Raw genomic sequence first — 21,803 nt, forward strand, 5'->3', positions numbered from 1 at the left:
GTTGCACAACAGTGTGAATGTACTTAGCATTACTGAACTGTACACTTTAAAATGATTAAAGATGGTAAAATATATGTTGTGTATTTTACCACAATTAAAAGATTCCTGGTTTAAAAAAAAGCTTCCTAAGTTTTATCATTAAATGAATTCTCGTTTTGCCATTATTTTTTGACTCTCTTTATTCCTGGTAATGCTTTTTGTCTAGGAGTCTTATTTTGTATGTTATTACTGTAAGTATGCCAGCTTTCTTATGATTAGTATTGTTTGGTAGATCTTTTTATTTCTGTTTATTTTCAGCTTTCTGTGTCCTTATTTTTGTTCTATATATGTCTCATAAGTAGCATTTAGCTGGATTTTATGTGGGTGTAGTTTCTTATATAGTCATGTGCTGCATAACAACGTTTCCCGTGTGACTGGTGCCATACAGCCGAGGTGTGTAGTAGGCTGCACCATCTCGATCTGTGTGAGTATGCTCTGTGATGTTCACACATTGGCAGAATCACCTAACAGTGCATTTCTCAGACTGTGTCTCTGTCATTAAGCGACGTATGACTGTTATCTGTGAGCGTGGTTTTTGTTTTTTGTTTTAGATTCCACATATAGAGATTCTAGGGGCCCGCCCGGTGGCGCAAGCAGTTAGGTGCGCGTGCTCCGCTGCAGCGGCCCAGGGTTTGCAGGTTCGGATCCCCTGGCGCACTGCTTGTCAAGCCATGCTGTGGCGGCATCCCGTATAAAGTAGAGGAAGATGGGCACAGATGTTAGCCCAGGGCCACTCTTCCTCAGCAAAAAGAGGAGGATTGGCAGATGTTAGCTCAGGGCCAGTCTCCCTCAGCGAAAAGAGGAGGATTGGCAGATGTTAGCTCAGGGCTGGTCTTCCTCACAAAAAAAAAAAAGAGAGAGAGAGAGATTCTACGGTATTTGTCTTTCTCTGTGTGACTTATTTCACAAGCGTAATGCCCTCGAGCTCCATCCTTCTCTTAACTTGTCTTCCAAGCAGCGTAATTTCTTAGTTTTGAGGTCCAAATTACCAGTTTTTTCTTCTATGGGTCATGTGCAAGGTCACAAACATTTTCTCTTATTTCCCCCTGGAAATGTTATACTTTTAATGTTTAAGCCTATGATCCATTTTTAATTAATTTTCATATATGCTGGGAGGTATGGATCGAACTTCATTTTTTACATACATTCATTTATTCCAGCACCATTTGTTAAAAAATTATCCCTTTTCCACCACATTGCCTTTTTCAAATCAGTTGGCCATCCGTGTGGGTCTGTTTCTGGATCCTCTGTTCTGTTCAGTAGATCTGTTTGTCCATCTTTATGCCAATACTGTACTGTCTTCTTTACTGTAGCTTTACTGTAAGTGTTGAAATCAGGTGGTGTTAGTCTTCCTTCTTTGGTTTTCATTTTCAAAGTCATTTTGATTATTCTGGGTCCTCTGAATTTCCATATGAATTTTAGAATCAGCTGGTCCATCTCGACCAAAAAATGCTGGGATTTTAATTGGCATCGTAATGAATTGAAAGATCAATTTGTGGAAAATTGACATCTTAACAATATTGAATCTTGTGGCCCATAAACATTTATTTAATTTTTCTCAACAATAGTTTGTGGGTTTTAGTGTTTTAAGTCTTTTACATCTTCTGTCAGATTTAAGCATAAACATTTAATATTTTTGATGCTATTGTAAGTAGCTTTTTTCCCTTTCTGATTGTTCTTTCCTAGTATATAGAAATGTTTGATTTTTGTATATTTATCTTGTATCTTGGAGCCTAGCTAAACTCACTTATTATTTCTAGTGGCTTCTTTGTGGCTCCCTTTGGGTTTTCTGTGTGGACTGGGGTGTGATTTGTGAATAAACACAGTTCTACTTCCTCCTTCCCAGTCTGGGTGCCTATGATGTTTCTTGCTTCCTTGTGCTGTGGGCTGGGAACTGTGCTAGAGTGTGGAGCAGAAGTGGGGAGACTCAGCTTTTCACCATTAAGTAATGTCAGCTGTAAGGTGTTAGAAGAGGCCCTTTATCAGGCTGAGAAAGCTCCACTCTGTTTGCTGAGAGTGTTCGTCAGGAGTGGATGTTGAGGGGCCGGCCTAGTGGCATAGTGGTTAAGTTCACACACTCCACTTTGGCAGCCCAGGGTTCACAGGTTCAAATCCCAAGTGTGGACCGATGCACCGCTCATCAAGCCATGCTGTGGGGGCGTCCCATATACAAAATAGAGGGAGATGGACACAGTTGTCAGCTCAGGGACAATCTTCCTCAGCGAAAAGAGGAAGATTGGCAACAGATGTTAGCCCAGGGCCAGTCTTCCTCAACAAAAAATAAAAAATAAAATAGGAATGGATGTTGAGTTTTGTCAGATCATTTTCCTGCATCTCTTTTTTTTTTGGTTTGAGGAAGAGTAGCCCTGCGCTAACGTCTGTTGCCAATCTTCCTCTTTTTTTTTTCTCCCCAAAGCCCTAACACAGTTGTGTGTCATAGTTGTAGAGTTGTAGCTCTTCTGTGTGGGATGCCACCTCAGCATGGCTTGATGAGCGGTGAGTAGGTCTGCACCCAGGATCCGAACTGGCGAACCCTGGGCCGCCAAAGCAGAACGCACAAACTTAACGGCTATGCCACTGGGCCAGCCCTCCTGCGTCTTTTGAGATGATCATGATTTTCTTTTTGGCCTGTTAATATACTGAATTACACTGATTTTTTCCCTAATGTTAATCAACCCTATGTTGTTTGAATCAGCCCCACTGTATCATGATTTCTTATCCTTTTTATGTAATGGCGGGTTCTATTTGACACAATTTTGTGAAGAATTGTTTGCATTCATGTTCATGGGGATATTGGTCTGTAGTTTTCTTTTTTTGTACTGTCTTTGGTTTTGGTTACAGGGTAATGCTGGCCTCATAAAATTAGTTGGAAAGTATTCCCTCCTTTTCAGTTTTCTGGAAGAGTTTGTGTACAGTTGGATTTACTTCTTCCTTAAATGTTTGATAGAATTCACCAGTGAAACGCCACCTGGGCCCAGAATGTTCTCTGTGGGGTATTAACGACAGATTCAATTGCTGTGAGATACAGGACTCTCCAGGTCACCTGTTTCTTCCCAAGAGGGTTCTGGTAGTTTGTCTTCCAGGGAGCTGCCCATTTCACCTGAGTTGTCCCATTTCTTGGTGTAAAGCTGTTGGTGGTATTCCCTTAGTGTTCCTGTTAATGTGTGTAGTGCTGTCACTTTTCTTTCCTCAGGTTGTAATCTATGTTTTCTCTTCACCCCAGTTAGTCTGTCTAGCCGTTTATCAATTTGATTGATCTTTTCAGAGAAGTTGGTTTTGATTTAATTGATATTTCTCTACATTTTTTCTGTTTCTTTGATTTCTATTGTGATCATTATTATTTCCTTTTTTTCCTTTGGGTTTCATTTGCCCTTGTTCTAGTTTTTTTGTTTTAGTTTTTACTTTTTATTGAGGAAAAACATATAGAGCACAAATCATGAGTGTGAACTTGCACAGGCTGAACACATCCACATGACGAGCCCCCAGATCAAGATTCAGAACATCTCTAGCCCCAGAGCCCCCGCAAGGGCCTCCCCCACCCAGGGGTCTGCATTGCGCTGACTTCCACCCCGTGGGTAGTTTTGCTGATTCTTGGAAGTGTGCATATAATTGGAATCACAGTGTATACTCTTCTGTGTCAGGCTTGTTTCACTCAGTGTCAAGTGAGATTCGTCTGTTGTCTGTACAACAGTAGTTGACTCATTTTCATTTCTGTGTAGTATTTCACCCTGTGGCTGTGTGTATCACAATTTTCCTTCTCTTGCTGACAGACACATGGGAGCTCCCTGGTTTGGGGCATTTGTGAACAGTGCTCCTGTAAACATGTCTCCTCATGCACACGTGTGGAGCATTCCTCTCCAGCCGGAGTGGGAATGCTGGGTCACAGGATAGGTGTGTGCTTAGCCTTGGTACCTACTGTTTTCCTAAGGGTTGTACCAGTTACACTCCCCCAAGAGGAGGAGGGTTCATGAGGGTGTAGGCGGGGTGTGACTGCCTGTGTCCTAGTCTACCATCGATGATGTCCAGTGTTTGTTGAGCACCCGAGTGAGTGAATACACAAGTACCCGGCTGAACGGGGAGACTCTTGTGACTGGGGCTGGCTGTACTCTCGTCAGACACCATCTGGGCTCAAAGACCAGCCGTAAACAGGAAACAGCCCCTCCCCTAAGGAATGCACAGCCTATACGGAAGGTTTAAAACTGTGTTCCAGTGGGGTTTATGGGGTCTGTGTTCGTACAAGGGGACTCGAACTGTCTGGGACTTGGAGGGGAGGAGCATGGCGCCCATGAGGCAGGACTTGAAGGCCTTCATCCCTCGGCCTGGAGGAGGCCTAGGGACTGTTTGGGCAAAGGCCTGGAGGAGTTCTCTGCCACCTGGGGTGCACACGGGCCATCGCGAGCTGTGTGCGGGGGCCCAGGCTCCTGGCCTTGCGAGGCTTGGTCTCCTCTGTTGAAGGGGCTCAGCCAGCAGGGCTGTGAGCTGCGCCCTGAGCTCTGGGGACGGTGCCTGGTCTGGTCTAAGGGTGGGAGCTGAGGTTACAGAGCAGAGTGTTCCTTTCTCCTAACAGCCAGTGCTGTAAATATCCTCCTGAGCCCTTGCTTTAGCGGCACCTCACAAATTCGCATGTTCATTTCATTTCCATTCAGTTAAACGTACTCTCTGGTTTCACTTTCAATCTCTTCTTTCACCCATGCGTTACTTAGAAGTGTGTTGTTTAGTTGCCAGATATTTGGGGATTTTCCAGAGATCTTTTCTGTGTTGATTTCTCATTTAATTCCTTGTGGTCAGAGCACATACTTTGAGTGGCCTGAGTCCTTTTAAGTTTGAGCTGCATTTAATGGCCGGAGTACGGTCTGTCTGGGTAGATGTTCCGTGCGCCCCTGACGAGAGTGTGTGTGCTGCTGCTGCCACTAGGCAGGGCTTCTGTCCATGCCAGCTCGGTCCAGGCAGTGCTGTCCTCCGTGTCCTTCCTCACGTTCTGTCCCCTGTTTTGTGAATTCTTGAGAGAGAGTGTTGAACTCTCCCAACTGTAATTTTGGATTTGTCTATTTCTTCTCACAGTTCTGTCAGCTTTTGTGTCATGTATTTTGAATCTCTGTTATTAGGTATATAAACATGTAGAATTGTTATGTTCTCTTTGTGAATTAACCTTCCTCGTTCTGATGGAACGACCCCCTATCTCTGGTAATATTCTTTGCTGTGAATATCCACTGATATTAATAGAGCCATTTCAGCTTTCTTTTGACGAGTGTTAGCATGGTTTATCTTTTTCCATCCTTTAACTTTTAAAAACAGCTTTATTTTAGCAGCTTTATTTGTTTATATAATTCACATCCCATACGATTTACTCATTTAAAATGTGCAATTCAGGGGGCGGCCCTGTGGCATGGTGGTTAAAGTGCATGCGCTCCACTGCGGCGGCCCAGGGTTCGCAGGTTCAGATCCCGGGCGCACACCGACACACCGTTTGTCAAGCCATGCTGTGGCGGCATCCCATATAAAGTAGAGGAAGATGGGCACGGATGTTAGCCCAGGGCCAATCTTCCTCAGGAACAAGAGGAGGATTGGCATCTGATGTTAGCTCAGGGCTAATCTTTCTCACCAAAAAAATGAAAAAGTAAAGTGTGCAATTCATTGGCTTTTAGCATATTCACGAAATTGTGCATCTATTACCACACCAATTTTAGAACATTTTCATCAGCCCAAAAAGATACCCTGTACTCCTTGACTGTCACCCCCTGCAGCCTCCCTATGCCACCCCCAGCCAAGGGCAACTATTGACCTGCTTTCTGTTTCTATTCATTTGCCTGTTTTGGACATTTCATGTAAAGAAATCATACAATATGTGGTCCTTTGTGCCTGGCTTTTTTCACATAGCAGAATATTTTCAAGGTTCATGTATATTGTATAAGTAATCCATGTATCAGTAATTCATTTCTGTTGATTATGAAGTAGTACTTCATTGTATGGCTAGACCACATTTTATTTATCTGTTCATTGGTGGATATTTGGATTGTTTCCACGTTTTTGCTATTATGAACATTTGTGTACAACTTTTTGTGCGGATGTATATTTTCATCTCTCTTGGGCCTGTACCTAGCAGTGGAATTGCAGGACCGTTTGGTAATTGTATGTTAACTTTTTGAGGATCTGCCAGGCTGCAGTCCACAGCAGCTGCACCATTTTACATTTCCACCAGCAATGTGTGAGGTTTCCAGTTTTTCCATATCTTTGCCAGACTTGTTATTTTCCCTTTCTTTTGCTTACAGCCATCCTAGTGGGTGTGGGGTGCTGTCTCATTGTGGTTTTGTCTTGCATTTCCCTGATGTCTACTGATGTTGGAGCACCTTTTCACGTGCTTGTTGGCCATTTTGTTTATATTCTTTGGAGAAATGTCTGTTCAAGTCCTTCGTCCATTTTTTAATTGGGTTGTTTGTCTTTTTATTGTTGATTTATAGGAGTTCTTTATATGTTCTGGATACTAGACCCTTCTCAGCTATAAGATTTGAAAATATTTTCTCCTGCTGTATGGGTTGTCTTTTCGCTTGATAGTGTCCTTTGATGCACAAATGTTTTAATTTTGATGAAGTCCAGTTTATTTTTTTATTTTGTTGCTTGTGCTTTTGGTGACATGTTCCCATTGCCAACAAGGTGGTGAAGATTTATCCCTTTGTGTTCTTCTGAGAGTTGTAGTTTTACTTCTTATGTTTAGGTCTCTGATCTGTTTTGAGTTAATTTTTGTGCATGATGTCAGGTCAGGATCCAACTTCATTCTTTTCCTGTGGATTCCATCTGTCCCAGCACCATTTGTTGAAAACCTGTTCTTTCGTCACTGAATTATCTTTGTACCCTTGTCAAAAATCGGCTGAGCACATATGCAAGAGTTTCCTTCTGGAGTCTTCTGTTCCATTGGTCTATATTGTCTATCCTTATGCCAGTACCACACTATTTTGATCACTGTAGCCTCATACTAAGTTTTGAAATCGATAATTTGAGTCTTCCTGCTTGTTCTTTTTCCCTATTATTTTAGCTATTCTGGGTCCCTTGCAATTCCTTAGGAATTTCCATTTCTGCAGAAAAAAAGCCATTGGAATTTTGATGAGGGTTGCATTGAATCTCCAGTTAATTATCTTTTAAAGGGACTTAATAAGAAAAACAAGCCATTTACCCACATGGTTACCATTTCTGGTGCTTTTCGCTTCTTGTAAATCTAGATTTACATCTGGCGTCATTTTTCTTCTGCCTGAAGGATTTTATTTAACACTTGGTGATGTAGGTCTACTGGTGATAAACTCGCTCAGCTTTTGTATGTCCAATGTCTTTACTCCACTTCCATTTGTGAACAGTTTTCACTGGGCATAGGGCTGTGGTTAATGGGTTTTTTGTTTTGTTTTTTCAAGATGTTGCTCCAGTGTCTCCGGGCTTGTCAGAGGAGCCTGCTGTCGTCCTGGTGTTTGCTGCTCCATAAGTGCTGTCTCCCTTTTCCTCTGGCTGATTTTAGTCTTTTCTCTCCATCACTGGTTTTAAACAATTTTGTGATGTACCTTGGTGTGGTTTTCTTCATATTTCTTGTGTTTGGGAGTTGACAAGCTGCTTGTGTTTGTGGATTGATAGTTTCCACCAAATCTGGAAAATTTTCAGCCATTATTTCTTCAAGTGTGTTTTTGTTTTGTTTTGTTTTTTTGTGAGGAGGATCAGCCCTGAGCTAACATCTGATGCCAATCCTCCTCTTTTTTTTTTTTTCCTGAGGAAGCTTGGCCCTGAGCTAACATCCGTGCCCATCTTCCTCCACTTTATATGGGACGCCGCCACAGCATGGCCTGCCAAGCGGTGCGTTGGTGCGCGCCCGGGATCCAAACCAGCGAACCCCAGGCTGCCGCAGCGTAACACACGCACCTAACCGCTTGCGCCACCAGGCCGGCCCCCTTCAGGTGTTTTTTATGTGCTCACTTCTTTCTCTCCTCCGGGACACTCGTTACCCGTGTGTTGGACTCCTTGAAGTTGTCCCCCAGCTCACTCACTCTGTTTGGTTTTGCAGCCTTCTCTTCTCTGAGTGTTTCACTTTGGGTAGACTTAACTGCTGTTTTTTCAAGTTACTTACCTTTTCTTCTGCCTGTGTCCTCTGCTGTTAGTCCCTTCCAGTGCCTTTTCATCTCACACGCTGTGACTCTGTGTTCTGTGTCTTCCAGTGGCTGCTCGGCCTGCCTCCTGAGCCTGTGGAACTCAGTCCTGCCCTGTCTCGTGGCTGTGACTCGGTCAGTCTGAGCTCCCCTCGTCCTCGTGGACCGGCTTCCCTGCCCCTTTGGGGGCCAGGTCCTCTCTGATTGGGTGCCAGCCTCTGATTCCGCCGTGTTGGGAGAGGGTGCTGTTACTCCTGTGTGTGTCCTCCGCTTTACTCTGGGATACAGTTTGATCCTTTCAGGTTTTGCCCTTTAGCTTCGTTGGTCAGGACCAGAGAGCACTTGCCCGGCTCTGTGGTGGCCAGGCCCCACAAGTGCTCCCCTCTAGCTGGTGGAACAAGCACTGCATTCTGCCTGTGCAGGTGACGGACTGTTCCCTCTGTCTCTCTGGGTGCTCCTTCCCCAGCTCCCATGGCTTCCCTGCAGGCTGCACTGACCGTCCATCCCCTGCGAAGACTCGGGGCCCCTCTGCCCGCAGGTCTGCCTCCTTCGCCACCTTGTCCACCGTCTTCCAGCACCATCCCCCCCGCTCAGGCCTTCTGGGCCGCCTCCGCCTCTGCACCATAGCCAGAGTTCCTTCTGCGGGAGTGGGGGCCGTCGTGGAGCCCCCTGTGCCCTGCCTTATATTACCTGGTGTCCAATAACTTGAACACCGTTGCTTAGCCACGTAAACTTCCCAGTTATTGTTAGTTTTCCCCACAGCCGATAGATCCAGTCCCTATGACTGTCTCGTCTTGGTGGGAGATGCAAGTCCCCACCTCCATTGTCTTTGAAAAACTGCTTGGAGCTCGTGGCCAGGCTGGGAGCTGGACAGAGGTGAAGATTCAGGTGAGGCCAGCAGGCCGGGACGTGGGGGGTGGGGGGAGTGGTGTGACATGTAGCCGTCCCGCCTTGGGACAGCCTCCGATGGTGACGTGATGCCTCATGAGGTGTTGGTGCTCCGGTTTGAGGTTCACAAGCGCGTTCTGCTCTGTCGGCCAGGTTTGGCTTGTCTGGAGGTTTGGAGAGAGACCCATGAGCTGGCCGATGCTTTGCAGTGCACTTGACCTGTGGGTCGGGCCCTGCCTGTGCTTCCGGCAGGTTCTGGCATGCCCGGGGCTTGTGTGCAGCCAGGGGTTGGGGCTGCCACCTGGGATGGGGCAGGTCCTGCATAGACGTGGATTTGTGCTTTGGTCTTTCCCTTGGACCAGTGTGGAGAAGGAGGGCAGAAACCACAGAGCTGAGCTGGCGGTTTGAGGAGAACCCGGTGTCTGCACAGACAGGCTGTGTCGGCTGCGCAGACAGATGGGCAGGACGCGCCCTGGGGGAGCATTTACCCTGACCATACCCTCCTTCATTTAGCCAGGTCGTCACTGGCAGATAAACAAGTGGCTTTCTACGTTTTGATTTTTTATATTGGAAGCAGTCCTGCTCAGTAACATCCTTGTACGTAGCTTTGCATGTTTCCCCGCTGTTTTCTTGGACTGAATTCGTAGTCTTCGTATTAAATAGTAAAAGTTCTTATTTCTCTCAAGAAATGAAGGCATCCATTTCCTTGCTCTTCAGTGCCCTCTCTCGATTTTATTTGCCTTCCCTGAGCCAGGAGCCCTGTAAAGAGACAGAGTCTCCCCCAGAGGTCTGCTTGGCAGCCGGTGGGAAGGGGGCCACTGGAGAGGACACAGAGGACAGGCCTGTGGGGGTCCCATCCTGGCTACTGGGATAGGTGTGGGGTGGGAGGGAAGGAGAAGCAAAGACGCCTTCTGGGGGCCTGGGCCCTCCCCTTGGGGGACACGACCCGATGGGAGGCCCCAGCTGGGACCTGGGGGGTGGACTGGGGCAAGCCGGCACCATTTCTGGTTGCTGTCACCCATGGGGCTCCTCCCCGAGCTCCAAAGCCCTTGCTGGGTCTGGGGATGGCGGCGTCCTCTCCTCTCTGTCTGGCACTTTCAGGCCCTGGGCAGGCGGGTGGGGTCCCCTGACTTGGGCGTGTCATGGCCCGTCAGCCAGTTCTGAATGTCCCAGTTCATGCTCCTGTCCCCTCACTTGGGCTGGGCCTGAATGAGTGAACAGAAGTATCAGGGTCAGGCAGTGGGAGGGCGCCTCCCTGAGCCTCGGTTTCCCCATCTGGAGTGGGCCTCAGACCCACGTTGGTCCTGGGGGCTTCCCTGCCCGGGCCTCAGGACAGGGGCTGGTTCCCCAGAGGGGCTGTGCTGCAGAGATGTGGGCCGGGCCTCCTGTCCCTGCGTCCCGCCAAAGGGGTTCCACCCTTGCCTCACCCAGTCTCCCGGCCGGTCCTTGGCCCACCAGGCCCTGCTTAGTCCCGCCCAGGCCCCCAGACCCTCCCCACCCCATCTGTAGTCCCCTCTACCCCTCCTGAGCCCCGTCCAGCTCCTCCCGCGACGGCCACGGGGCTGGTGCCAGGCTCTCTCTCACGAGCATCTCGTCTCTGCCAGGCCTTCGGACAGGCACACACCAACCACAAGAAGGTGGCCGCGGACGGCGAGAGCCGGGAGGAGAGTCTGATCCAGGAGTCGGCCTCTAAGGAGCAGTACTACGTGCGCAAGGTGCTGGAGCTGCAGACAGAGCTGAAGCAGCTGCGCAACGTGCTCACCAACACACAGTCGGAGAGCGAGCGCCTGGCCTCGGTGGCGCAGGAGCTGAAGGAGGCACGCAGCGGGCCTGGGCGGGGGCTGGGCGGGGGTGTGTGCGGCTGAGAGTGGGGCGGGGCCTCACCACCCGTCGTCCACCTGCCCAGCACAGCCTCACGTGGTGTGGAGGGCCCAGGTGGCGGGGGCCCAGCTCGCGCTGGGTCCCAGGGGCAGCCTGCTGCTCGTCTGGAAAACAGGACTGCAGTGTCTGCCTGCTAGCTCCTGACCTCAGAGCCAGAAGGGGCCACCAGGAATGGCGCTGGGGCCAGCTCAGCCCCTGACTGGGGCCTGGCTGTGCGAGGCTTGGCCAGACGGAGAGGGGAGGGCAGGTGATCGGTGCCCTCCGAGGGAGGTGGAAGGGTGGACTGCCGTCCCCAAGACGGGGTGGGACAGCCACAGGGTCAGCAGGCGTAGCCGGAAGTCCACGAGTGCAGTCCTGGCCGTGGCCTTGGGACCCTGGTCCTCGGAGGTCCTGGGTTCTCATCAGGAAGGGCAAGGGGCCTTGTTCTGGGCGGTGGGGAGACCCACTGTCTACCTCTGTTCTCTTGGGGGGCAGTGACAGGTGATCAGACGGGTAGACGGTTCTGAACGGTGGGCAGCTCTGAGGTCGCCACCTTAGGCGGGAGGGTGTGTGGTCCTGGTCCCACAGGGCTGGGAGGGGATACTGGTGAGGTTTGGGGCAGAGCCTCAGGGCCGGCAGCAGCAGGACACACACATGCACGCGTGCGCATGCACACACATGCACACACACCAGGTTTGGGGTCAGCCTGTGGCCTTAGAGGAGCTTGGCTTGGTTCCGGGTGGTAGACAGCCCTCAGAGGCCTGGAGCCGGAGTGCGTGATCTTGTTTCCTCCCATGGGATCGCTCTGGTCAGGGCGGGCAGGAGAGGCCGTTGGTGCTGCCGGCCAGGCCCCCTTTTCCAGAAAAGCCGGTACAGGCACTCTGCCCAGCCTGGGCGCGTTCCACCCCATCCCTCTTGTGGGAGGGCCTGTGCCAGGCTGTCAGGAGAGCGCCAGGGACCTGCTGACTCCTGGTTTGGGCATCCGGAAATGAGCTCAGCCTGTCCCACACGCCGTGAGAGAAGAGCAGGTCTGGTGGGGCCAGGGTTCCTGCTGGTCTTGTCAGTGCGGCAGGAGGAAGCCTGCCACTCCCCGCCCCACCAGTGCGGCGCCACCTGTCCCCTTGGGGGTCACTGTGGGATGGGCCGCGTGGAGCCATCCCGGGTTCCTGGTTGGGGTGGAGGTGCCCCACTGTCACCTGCTTGGACCAGAGCCCTAGTCAGTGACCCCACCATCACCAGCTCCGTTTGTCCCTGTTGCTCTTCTGCCGGTCCTGGCCCTGGCACTTCTGCCTGAGCTGCCCAGCTCCTCCGTGGCCTCTGGCCTGGCTGTCTCCCCACCATGAGGCTCATGCCCGAGGCTCCAGCCTGGCTGAGGAGCTTGGACCACATGGACATGATGCCAGGCACTGTCCTCGACAAGTACCAGCCCATGCCTGCCTTGGAGTGACCCGGCCACGCAGGCCATGCGGGGTTGCGTCAGGAGACGCCCCTTCCATGAGGAAGGTGTTTGCGTCCCGGGGCCCAGTCCTGCCACCATCCACGGTCAGTGACTGATGTGCTCTGCAGTGCTGTGCCCTCTGACCCACTGGTGTCCTTCTCTATGACGACCAGCTCAGGTGTTCATCCCCCCATGCCCACCTCTCCAGGTAGACCCTTTGTCATGTGGCCCCTGTAACAAACATGCTCAGCATGTGGGACAGTTCTGGCTGCCCCGTAACATCCCCTCGGTGACCCTGTGGACATCCGGTTGCTTCCCTCATCTCACAGGTGGGGAAACAAAAGTGCAGGAGGTTTTGCCATGTTCCTGAGGTCACTGGGCCAGTAGCTCTGGGGTCCTGACCTCTGACTTCTGCATTGTGTGTGGACAAGCCTGGCCAGCTTCTGTCCTGGACGTGGCCTTGGGCCCCATTTTGCAGATGGAGAAGTGGAGTCCCAGGGAGCCAGCTGGAGGCAGTCAGATTAGGAAGAACAGGCTCCACCAGGACAGGGTGATTGGTCCGCTGTGACTCCGCCCTTGCTGTCCTGGTGGACCCTGCCCTCCCTGTCTTGGGAGACCCTGCCCTCCGTGTCCGGGGGGATCCAGTCCTCCCCGTCCTGGGGGACCCTGGCCCCATGTCCTGGGGGACCCTGGCCCCATGTCCTGGTGGGTCCTGGTCTTGCTGTCCAGATGGAGCCTGTGTGCCTCAGGCCCTCTACAGGCCCAGGTGTGAGTGACAGAGATGTCACAGCAGAAGTTCCCTCCCTCGCCCAGCCCAGGAGCCAGGAAAGGGCTTGTTTCCTGCCTGGTGGCATCTGGGCTACCAGGAGCCTGCTGGGAGGAGGCTGAGTGTCTGGTGTCCACTGAGGCAGCTGGTGGGTCCAGAGCAGCAGTGCCCGGCAAGCTCTGCGCGTGGGGTGGATGAGCTGGGGCAAGACACCCGGGTTTGGAGCTGGGGGAGGGAGAGGCAGGGACTGTCACATGGGTGGACAGCCTGGAGGCAAGAGGAGGAGACCCAGGTGTCTAGAGGAGGCAGCAGGGATGGGGTCCCGCAGTGGGAAGAGGAGCTGGGGGGGTCCTGGATGGGTCCCAAGGTAACGGACCCCACTGGAAGCACATGTTTCTCCTGGGGAGCAGGGCCGGACCTGACTCACTCGGGGGGACATCCAGCATCCCCCAGGAGATCAGGGGAGTCAGCGAGGGAGGGACCGCAGGAGGCAGGGTGGACACCCCTGCCTGGGCAGCCTGCACAGGGTGAGCTCACTTCACCACCTGCCTCTGAAATTACACATGAGAAACACTCACTGCCCTGGCACATTTGGGGTTCCCCAGACCCTCAGGATCCCCAGGAGAAGGTTCCCCCCGTCCTGCTCCCTCTTAGACCTGGCCTGCGCCCACAGTTGCAGCCATGGGCACCAGGGCTTCCTAGGAGCTGAATTCTAGTTTATTACATTCACCTAATTTTAATGACGTGTGACCAGTCCTGCATGCCTCATGCCTGCAGTTTGCACACAGCTGAGCTCTGGAACCTTCCACTGCCCTGCAGAATCTGCACTGCCTGGCCCATCCCGGGACTCTGGTCAGACCAGCTTCAGCGTCTGTCTTGGGGCAGAGGGTCCATCCTGGGCAGACACCTCCCTGAACCCAGTGGAAGAAGGGTGACGGGAGGTGCAGCGGGGCCCAGGCCCACGGGGCCAAGAGGAGAGAGCCCCCACCCATGGGATCGCTGCCCCTGCCGCACATCACTGTGCCATCTGACTTGAGTGGTCGTCGCTGGTCCCCAGGTTCCCTCCCCTGACGCGCTCTCCTGTCCCTTGTCTCCTTGCTCCCTGCTCCCCCTGCCACAGTCCCTGTGGCCACAGCCCAGGCTGCAGGACTCCATGACCCAGAGTGTCACATTGCTGCTCCAGAACATTCCGGGCAGGGAGTCCCCCCACTGTGGGCCTTGGTCCCTCTGGGGGTGGACTGGCAGAGTGGACGGAGGCCTGGCTGGAAGGACAAGGGCCTGACTTGGCCTGGGTCCTGCCCCCGTGACCTGCCGGGACCTCCTGACCTAGAGCCACTTGTCTGTGGTCTGAGGACAGCCGTCCCCTCTGGTGTGAGTCCCATCTGCATGTTCCTCCGTGGGCCTCTGCATGGTTTCCTGTCGAAGGGAAGTGTCTGCCCCACACCCCTCAGGGCTCCAGGAGGGCCGAGGCGTGAGTGTGCTGGGTGGACGGGGTCGGCGCTCTGAGAGGCACATGAGAGGGCGATTGACCCCGTCAGGTGCCTGCTGGGCCCCCAAGGCTGGCACTGTAGTCACCTCATTCTGAGGTCCCGGGGTCCCACAGAAGGGGGAGCTGAGATGGGACCCCATGCACCCACCTTCTCCGTCTGGCCTGTGCCCTCTTGGCAGGCCTCCTGTGTCTGCTGTCGCTGCCCATCATCAGGGCTATGTCGACAGGCTCACCTAGGGAAACCAAACCCCACGAGGGCCAGTCAGAGCTTGCCTGAGCGCTTGGTGGTTGGGCGGGTGCTGGGCATGTGCCCCGCCTGTGGTGAGGGGTGGACGCTCCGTCGTCATGGCAACCACACACGGTGTTTGGGTCCTGCAGCATCAGCGACGGCGCCCTCACCCCTCACCTGCCGCGTCTTGTCCCAGGGCAGCTTGTGACCAGGGTGCCTCACCTCACTGCCCTCAGGGGGTCCTGCACGCCCTCTGTCAGCCCCGGTGCCTACGACAGGAGCCTGTGCTCAGGACCTGGCGATGGGGCGAGGCAGGACAGGACTCCTGGGGCTCTGGAGACCCCACGGGCCCCACCAAGGGCACATTCGCCCTGTCCTGAGTTGGGGAGGTCGAGTCTGCCTCAGCCACAGGGAAGCTGCGCAAGTCTGTCTTTTCGCAGCCTGGAGGGCCTTCCGGGTCTGCTGGTCTTGATGCGCACAGCTGTGGGGAGCTTGTGGTTTCAGAGCCTCCCCCCGGCCTTCCGCCTTGCCAGGTGGCTGTGTCGGGGCATGCGCATGCGTTTGAGCACCTCCTGCACTCCAAGCCATGTGACTTAGGGAGGAGGTGGCCAGGCGTCCCTGGCAGAGGGTGAGCAAGCCCCCGCGTGTGCGTTCACGGAGAGCGCAGAGGCTCCCTGTGGGGCAGCAGGAGGCGGTGGGGTAGGGGCTCAGCAGGCAAGGAGGGACTCTCGGCACAGCATGCTGGGAGCAGTGGGAGCCAGTGAGGGGCGGGACAAGACAGACAGAGAGCAAAGCTACTTATGTGAGCATCTCCCGGTTGACTGGAGGTGGGAGGAGTAGTTGGGCAGACTGGCTGGTGAGGGCCGCCTCTGTGACCTGTAGCAGGGCCAGATGCTGTGTCGGTTGGGTGCACACAAAGGTCGCAGCTTCCCCACCAGGTACCCTCACTGCTGTCTTCAGAGCAGAGCGGAGGCCCTGCCAGGTGAGCCGAGGTGTGGCGACCAGGCTGGGTGTTTGCTTCCCAGGCACCCTGCCTGGCCCCTCCTTGAGTAGGCAGGGCTGAGTCACTGCCTCCTGTGTCCTCTCAGCAGCCCCACCCCTGCCTGAACCCGTCTGAGCTGTGATAGCCTTCACCACAGCCAGTTGCCGCCTCTCCAGGTGGGGGTCCCTGAGGGGGCGAGGCCACCCCCCGAGGGCAGAGGCACCAAGTGAGGCTGTCTGGGGTCACATCCCCTGCCCTTTGGCAGCTTTCAAGGGTGGGTGACCCCAGCACCCTCCCCACAGGAAGTGGGTGCCTGGTGTGTGGTGCTGATACGCTGGGGCCTCATCCATCCTCTCGTTCTCCCAGGTGGGCGCCGCACTCCCATTCCCTCTGTCCAGGTGCTCTGGGCTCTCCCCCTACCTGACCCCAACTTCCATGGGGGCAAGTCCAAAGTCTGTGTTCGTTTCCCATGGCTGCCGTAACAAATTACTGTAACCTGGGGGTTTAAGACAACAGAAATTCATTCTCTCGCGGTTCAGGAGGTCAGAAGCCCAAAGTCAAGGTGTCAGGAGGTTGGTTTCTTCTGGAGGCTCTGCGGGGGCGTCCATCCCCTGCCTCTGCCAGCTCCTGGTGGCTGCTGGCCGACCTCGTGTTCCAGATGCATCAGTACAGTCTCTGCCTCCATCTTCCCAGGGCCTTCTCTTGGGTGTCTGTCTCTCCAGCTCTCCCTCTTCTAAGGACGCCAGTCATTGCATTGAGCCCACCCTAATCCCCCTCAACTGTGTCTGCAAAGGCCCTATTTCCAAATAAGTTCCCCTTAACAGGTTCCCGGGTTAGCAGTTCAGCGTATCTTTTTGGGGAACACAGTTAAACCCATAACAGTCAACCCTCTGGCCCCCAAAAGTCATATCCTTCCCATGTGCAAAGTATATTCACCTCATCCTAACATCCCCAAAAGTCTTAGCCCATTCCAGCGTAGACTGAGTCCCAGATCTCATGTAAATCCTCTGAATCAGGAGGGCTGAGACTCGGGGCTCGTTGTCCTGGGGTAAAATTCCTCCCTGTGCAGACTGTCTGCTTACAGAATACAGTGGTGGGACAGGCAGAAGAGAGACGTTCTCATTCCAGAAGAGAGAGAGGGGAAGGCATAAAGGACCGCAGGCCCAACTGTGCGAAGCCCAGCCGAGGGGGTGCCCTGCTCTCAAGGCCTGAGAACTGTCTTGGAGGCTTCGTGCTCCACCTCCTGGAACCCCGGAAGAGTGGGCCTGTGACTGGGCTGTGAGCCACACCCTTGGCACTCTCAGGACATGCTTCCTCACCTTTTACAGTAAGGACAAGCTGAGAATTTTCCAGATCTTCAAGTTCTGGTTCTTTTTCGCTTAGCAGTTCTCTACTCAATTTCTCCTCTCACGTTTTATTATAAGCAGCAAGGAGAAACCAGGCTGCACCTTCAATGCTCTGCGTGAACATCTCAGCCAGGCGTCCAGCTCAGCCAGGTTTCTGCCGCTTCACGACAAGGCCACCTTTTCTTGGTCTCTCACCCCCCAGGGCCTCAGCGGGAGCACCTTTATCTCACGTCCCCTCCCCGTGTTCTTTCCTGAGACAAGGGTGGCTCTCTCTGCGGCTCTCCTCACTCCCCTGAGCCTCCCCAGAATCACCAGAGACAGTTCTGTCGTGATCCTCAAAACTCTCCCAGCCCCTGGCCGTCCCCGCTCTGCGCCACATCCACGTCCACATTTTCAGGTGTTTGTCACAGTAGCACCTCCTTCCTCGTGCTAATCCGGTGTTTGTTTTCTTGGGCTGCCATAACAAATTGCCACTGACTGCTAGCTTCAAACGACAGAAGTTCCTCCTTTTAGAGTTTACGTCTGCAGCGAAGGTGGCGGCAGGGCAGTCCTCCCTGTGGAGCCTCTCCAGCTGCTGGTGCTAGCAGCCTTGGCGTTTCTTGTCTTGTGGCTGCATCGCCCCAGTCTCTGCCTCCTCAGCACCTTCTCCCTATGCGGGCTCTATGGCTCTGGCAGGGCTGGGCTCGGGCTGTGGCCTCCTGGCTGAGCACGTCCTTTCCCCCGAGGGAAAGCAGACCAGCTGCTGGCTGCTCCTGTGCGGGCACTCGCCCTCCCCGCGCCTCGGCCCCGGCTGCGCAGCGATGGGCCTTCTGTGGCACAAGGAGCTGGCTGCTCTGCGGTCCAGACTCCAGCCCTGACTTCAGTGCGGCACCCCTCCCCACCTCCTCAGGGCCTTCCTCCGTGGCGTCTGACGCCAGCTGGTGACATGCGTGTCGTCCGTGTGCAACTTTAGGGAGCTTCAGGGAACAAGACAGAGCCCAGAGCAGCGCCCACTAGTGAAGGAGCAGGGGGTGCCCTTTGGCGTGGTCAGGCGCTGAGCACAGTGCCCATGCAGAGACGGTACCAGCGGAAGCTTCCTGGAGCAGGCAGACTCCACGCATCGTCTAGGTCCGTTTCTGTGAACATCCAGAGACTGAGAGCAGGTTGGTGGGTGTGGCTTGGTGTGCGGTTTCTTTTTAGGGTGATGAAAACGTGGAACTAGATAATGGTGCACAACTCCAAATAAACTAAAACCACTGAATTGTACACTTTCAGCAAATGGATCCTTTTTTTGTGTGTGTGAGGAAGATCAGCCCTGAGCTAACATCTATTGCCAATCCTCCTCCTCTTTTCCCCCAAAGCCCCAGTAGATAGTTGTATGTCATAGCTGCACATCCTTCTAGTTGCTGTATGTGGGATGCGGCCTCAGCATGGCCGGAGAAGTGGTGCGTCGGTGCGCGCCCAGGATCCGAACCCGGGCCACCAGTATCGGAGCGTGCACACTTAACCACTAAGCCATGGGGTCGGCCCAGCAAGTGGATCTTACGGTGTGTAGTTACGTCTCAATAAAGAACAAAGACGACCCCCATGCAGGAAAGCTGTGTGTGGGTTCAGCTCAGCAGAGGTTCCTGGGTGCAGCCTGGGCACACTGGGTCAGGGGAGCAGAGGGCTCCACCCTGGGCAGTCAGCCTGGCCTGTGCCCTTGTCTCCCTCTGTCCTCTTTCCGTCCACTTCAGGGCCACTTTCTGAGGAGAGTTGTTGACTTTTAAATAAAGCCCATTTACAGGGACAGGAATGTAACTTGCTCATGGCCAACCCCGCCCCCTCTGTGTGTCACCTCCTGTGTCCTTCCACGCTCAGTGGGCAGGTGCTCACAACAGGTGTGTTGGGCTGAGCTGCTGGTGGGGAGCGCCCAGCTTGCCTTCCCACAGTGGTGCAACAAGCACATGGTCATGTTCTTACGTATCAGTCACTGTGTTAGTGAGGGCTCTTCAGAGAGGCAGGCCAGTAGTGTGTGTGTGAGTGATGGAGGGGGTGTGTGTGATGAGGGTGTGTGTGAGTCTGTGTGTGTGGAGAGAGAGAAAGAGATTTCTGGTAAGGAATTGGCTCCATGATTATAGGGCCTGGCAGGTCCAAAATCTGCAGGGTGGGCCAGCTGGCTGGAGACCCAGGGAAGAGTCGATATTGCATCTCAAGTCTAAAGGCTGTGTGGAGGCAGAATTCCTTCTTCCTGAGAATTCTAGTCTTTTTTTTAAAGCCTTCAACTAATTGATGGGGCCTACCCATATTGTGGAGAGCAGTCTGCTTTACTCCAAGTCTGCTGATTTAAATGTTAATCTCATCTAAAAAATACCTGCATGATGACATCTAGATTGGTGTTTGACCAAATATCTGGGTGCTGCGGCCTAGCCCAGTTGACACTAAAACTAACCCTCACAATCGGGGGGGCGATAACTGAAGGAGGTAGCAGAGCCAGGTTGTGGGCAGAATGTTGTTGGAGGTTCCGGCTGCCTCTTAGATAAGTGGAAGCGAGTGTTTCCTCGCACGGCCTTGTGCCTGTTTCTCGGGAGCCCTGCTTTCCTGGGGGCCTTCCTTTCCTCCAGTTGGTAACTTGGCGTCTGTCTCCTCTGGTGTTGGCTCTCGAGCACCTCCCAGGCCACTCAATGAGGGGCCGCGTGAGTCCACGTGCTGGAGGTTCAGGCAGGAAGCGTGTGTCTGGTGTGCTGGCTGTACATGGCGACCGCCCCTTTGCTTTTCTTTTTCCGTTTTACCGTTCCAGCCTTACTGTTTTGTGTGGACTTGCATGGAATCCTGGACTCGTGTCTGCGTGGATGCGATCCCAAGAAACCCTGGCACCATGGAGGGGCAGCTTGCTGGGAGAGGGCAGAGCGGGCCGTGGGGCCAGCTGGTGACGGCACTTCTAGCTGAGGGTCTGGGTTGGGGGGCGTGGGCCTGGGGGCGCCAGACCTTTGCAGATATGTGCGAGGCCACTTGGAGTGGTGGGAACAGAGGACATGCAGGGAGATGGAATTTGTCTAGGGGCGATTCTGCCTCCAAGGGGCGTTGGCCGTGTGTGGAGAGTTTCAGTTGTCACAGCGGGGGAGGGCTGTGTCAGGTGGACAGGGGTCAAGGAGCCACTAAATAAATATCCTGTACATACAGGATGGCCCCGGAATGTCGCAAGGATGGAGGCCGAGGGACCCAGGTCCCACACACAGTGTGTGGCAGCAGCAGGTGGAGAATTCCCAACAGTCTTGGTTGCACAGTGCACGCCACATCTACGCCTGCCTCACGCTGTGTGATGTCTGGATCCTCAGGGCAACTCGGAGGCAGGAACTTTTTTTTTGGTGAGGAAGATTGGCCCAGAGCTAACCTCTGTTGCCAATCTTCCTCTGTTTTTTGCTTGAGGAAGATTGTCGCTGAGCTAACATCTGTGCTGATTTTGTATATGGGATGCCACCACAGCATGGCTTGATGAGCAGTGTGTAGGTCCGCACCCAGGATCTGAACCCACAAAGCCCGGGCCGCCGGAGTGGAGTGCTCAAACTTAACCACTATACGGCTGGGCCGGCCCCAGGAGCTTTTATTTATTTTTTTTATTTTTTATTTTTTTGGTGAGGAAGATCAGCCCTGAGCTAACATCCGATGCCAATCCTCCTCCTTTTGCTGAGGAAGACTGGCCTTGAGCTAACATCCCTGTCCATCTTCCTCTACTTCATATGGGACGCCGCCACAGCATGGCCTGACAAGCAGTGTGTCAGTGCGCACCTGGAATCCGAATGTGCGAACCCTCGGGCCGCTGCGGCAGAGCGCGCGCACTTAACTGCTGCACCACCGGGCCGGCCCCCCCAGGAACTATTTTTTAATGGCTTTATTGAGAGAATTCACATCCTTTACAGCTCACCCACTTAAAGTGTACAATTCAGTGGGTTTTAGTATATTCAGATTTATGCACCATCCCAAATCAATTTTAGAACATGTTCTCACTCCAAAAAAGAAACCCCTTAGCAGTCCCTCTCCATCACCCCCAGCAACCGCTGATCTGCCTTCTGTCTCTGGCTCCGCTTGATCTGGACACTCAGATCAGTGGAATCATACAACACATGGCCTCTTGCATCTGGGTCCTTTTACTCAACGGTGTTTTCAAGGATTGCGCGTGTTACAGCGTGTCAGTACGTCACTCCTCGTCATGGCTGAGTAACACCCGGGTGTGAAAGTAGCACGTGTTGTTATCCGTTCAGCAGGTGGTGGACAGTGGGTTGTTTCCACCTTCGGCTGTTGTGAGTGGTGCTGTCTGAGCATCTGTGTACAGGTTTCTGTGTGGACGTATTTTTCTTTCTCGGGGGTGCGCTGAGGAGGTCGGGTGGTCACTGCACTGAGCTGTTAGATCAGCTACAGACTGTTTGCGCTGCTGCACCACCGCACATCCCCCCAGCAGCGCGTCAGGGAGGAACTCCTTCCAACCCTGTGTTACAGATGAAGAAACCGAGGGTCAGAGCAGGCAGAGACCCTTTGCTGTTCACCCCCACACCGCACTGCCCGGGGCTTGGGCTCCCCTCCGGACAGCTGCGCTGGGCGCCGCAGTGGGCCTGTAGCCGTCACGGTGGGCCTGGCCACGCTGAGCCCCCTGTGCCCCAGGGGTGGTGGGGCGAGCTGGGGCAGGCTGC

The 21,803-nt window shown here is 53.6% G+C and overlaps 1 protein-coding gene across 3 annotated transcripts in view; it reads left to right on the top strand.

The window, feature by feature from the left end:
* BICD2 (BICD cargo adaptor 2) overlaps positions 1 to 21,803 on the top strand; it is a 56,197-nt gene that overhangs the window by 23,722 nt on the left and 10,672 nt on the right. For 2 of the 3 annotated variants that reach the window (XM_004442731.3, XM_004442732.3), the window contains exon 2: positions 10,652 to 10,864. The exons of the other annotated variant lie outside the window; for it this stretch is intronic. In XM_004442731.3, the coding sequence (XP_004442788.2) occupies positions 10,652 to 10,864 (213 nt within the window). The remainder of the gene's footprint in view (positions 1 to 10,651; positions 10,865 to 21,803) is intronic. 3 annotated transcript variants of the gene reach the window in all.

Source organism: Ceratotherium simum, chromosome 20 (genome assembly GCF_057802395.1).
Source record: "Ceratotherium simum simum isolate JZ-2026a chromosome 20, ASM5780239v1, whole genome shotgun sequence".
Classification (NCBI taxonomy): domain Eukaryota; kingdom Metazoa; phylum Chordata; class Mammalia; order Perissodactyla; family Rhinocerotidae; genus Ceratotherium; species Ceratotherium simum.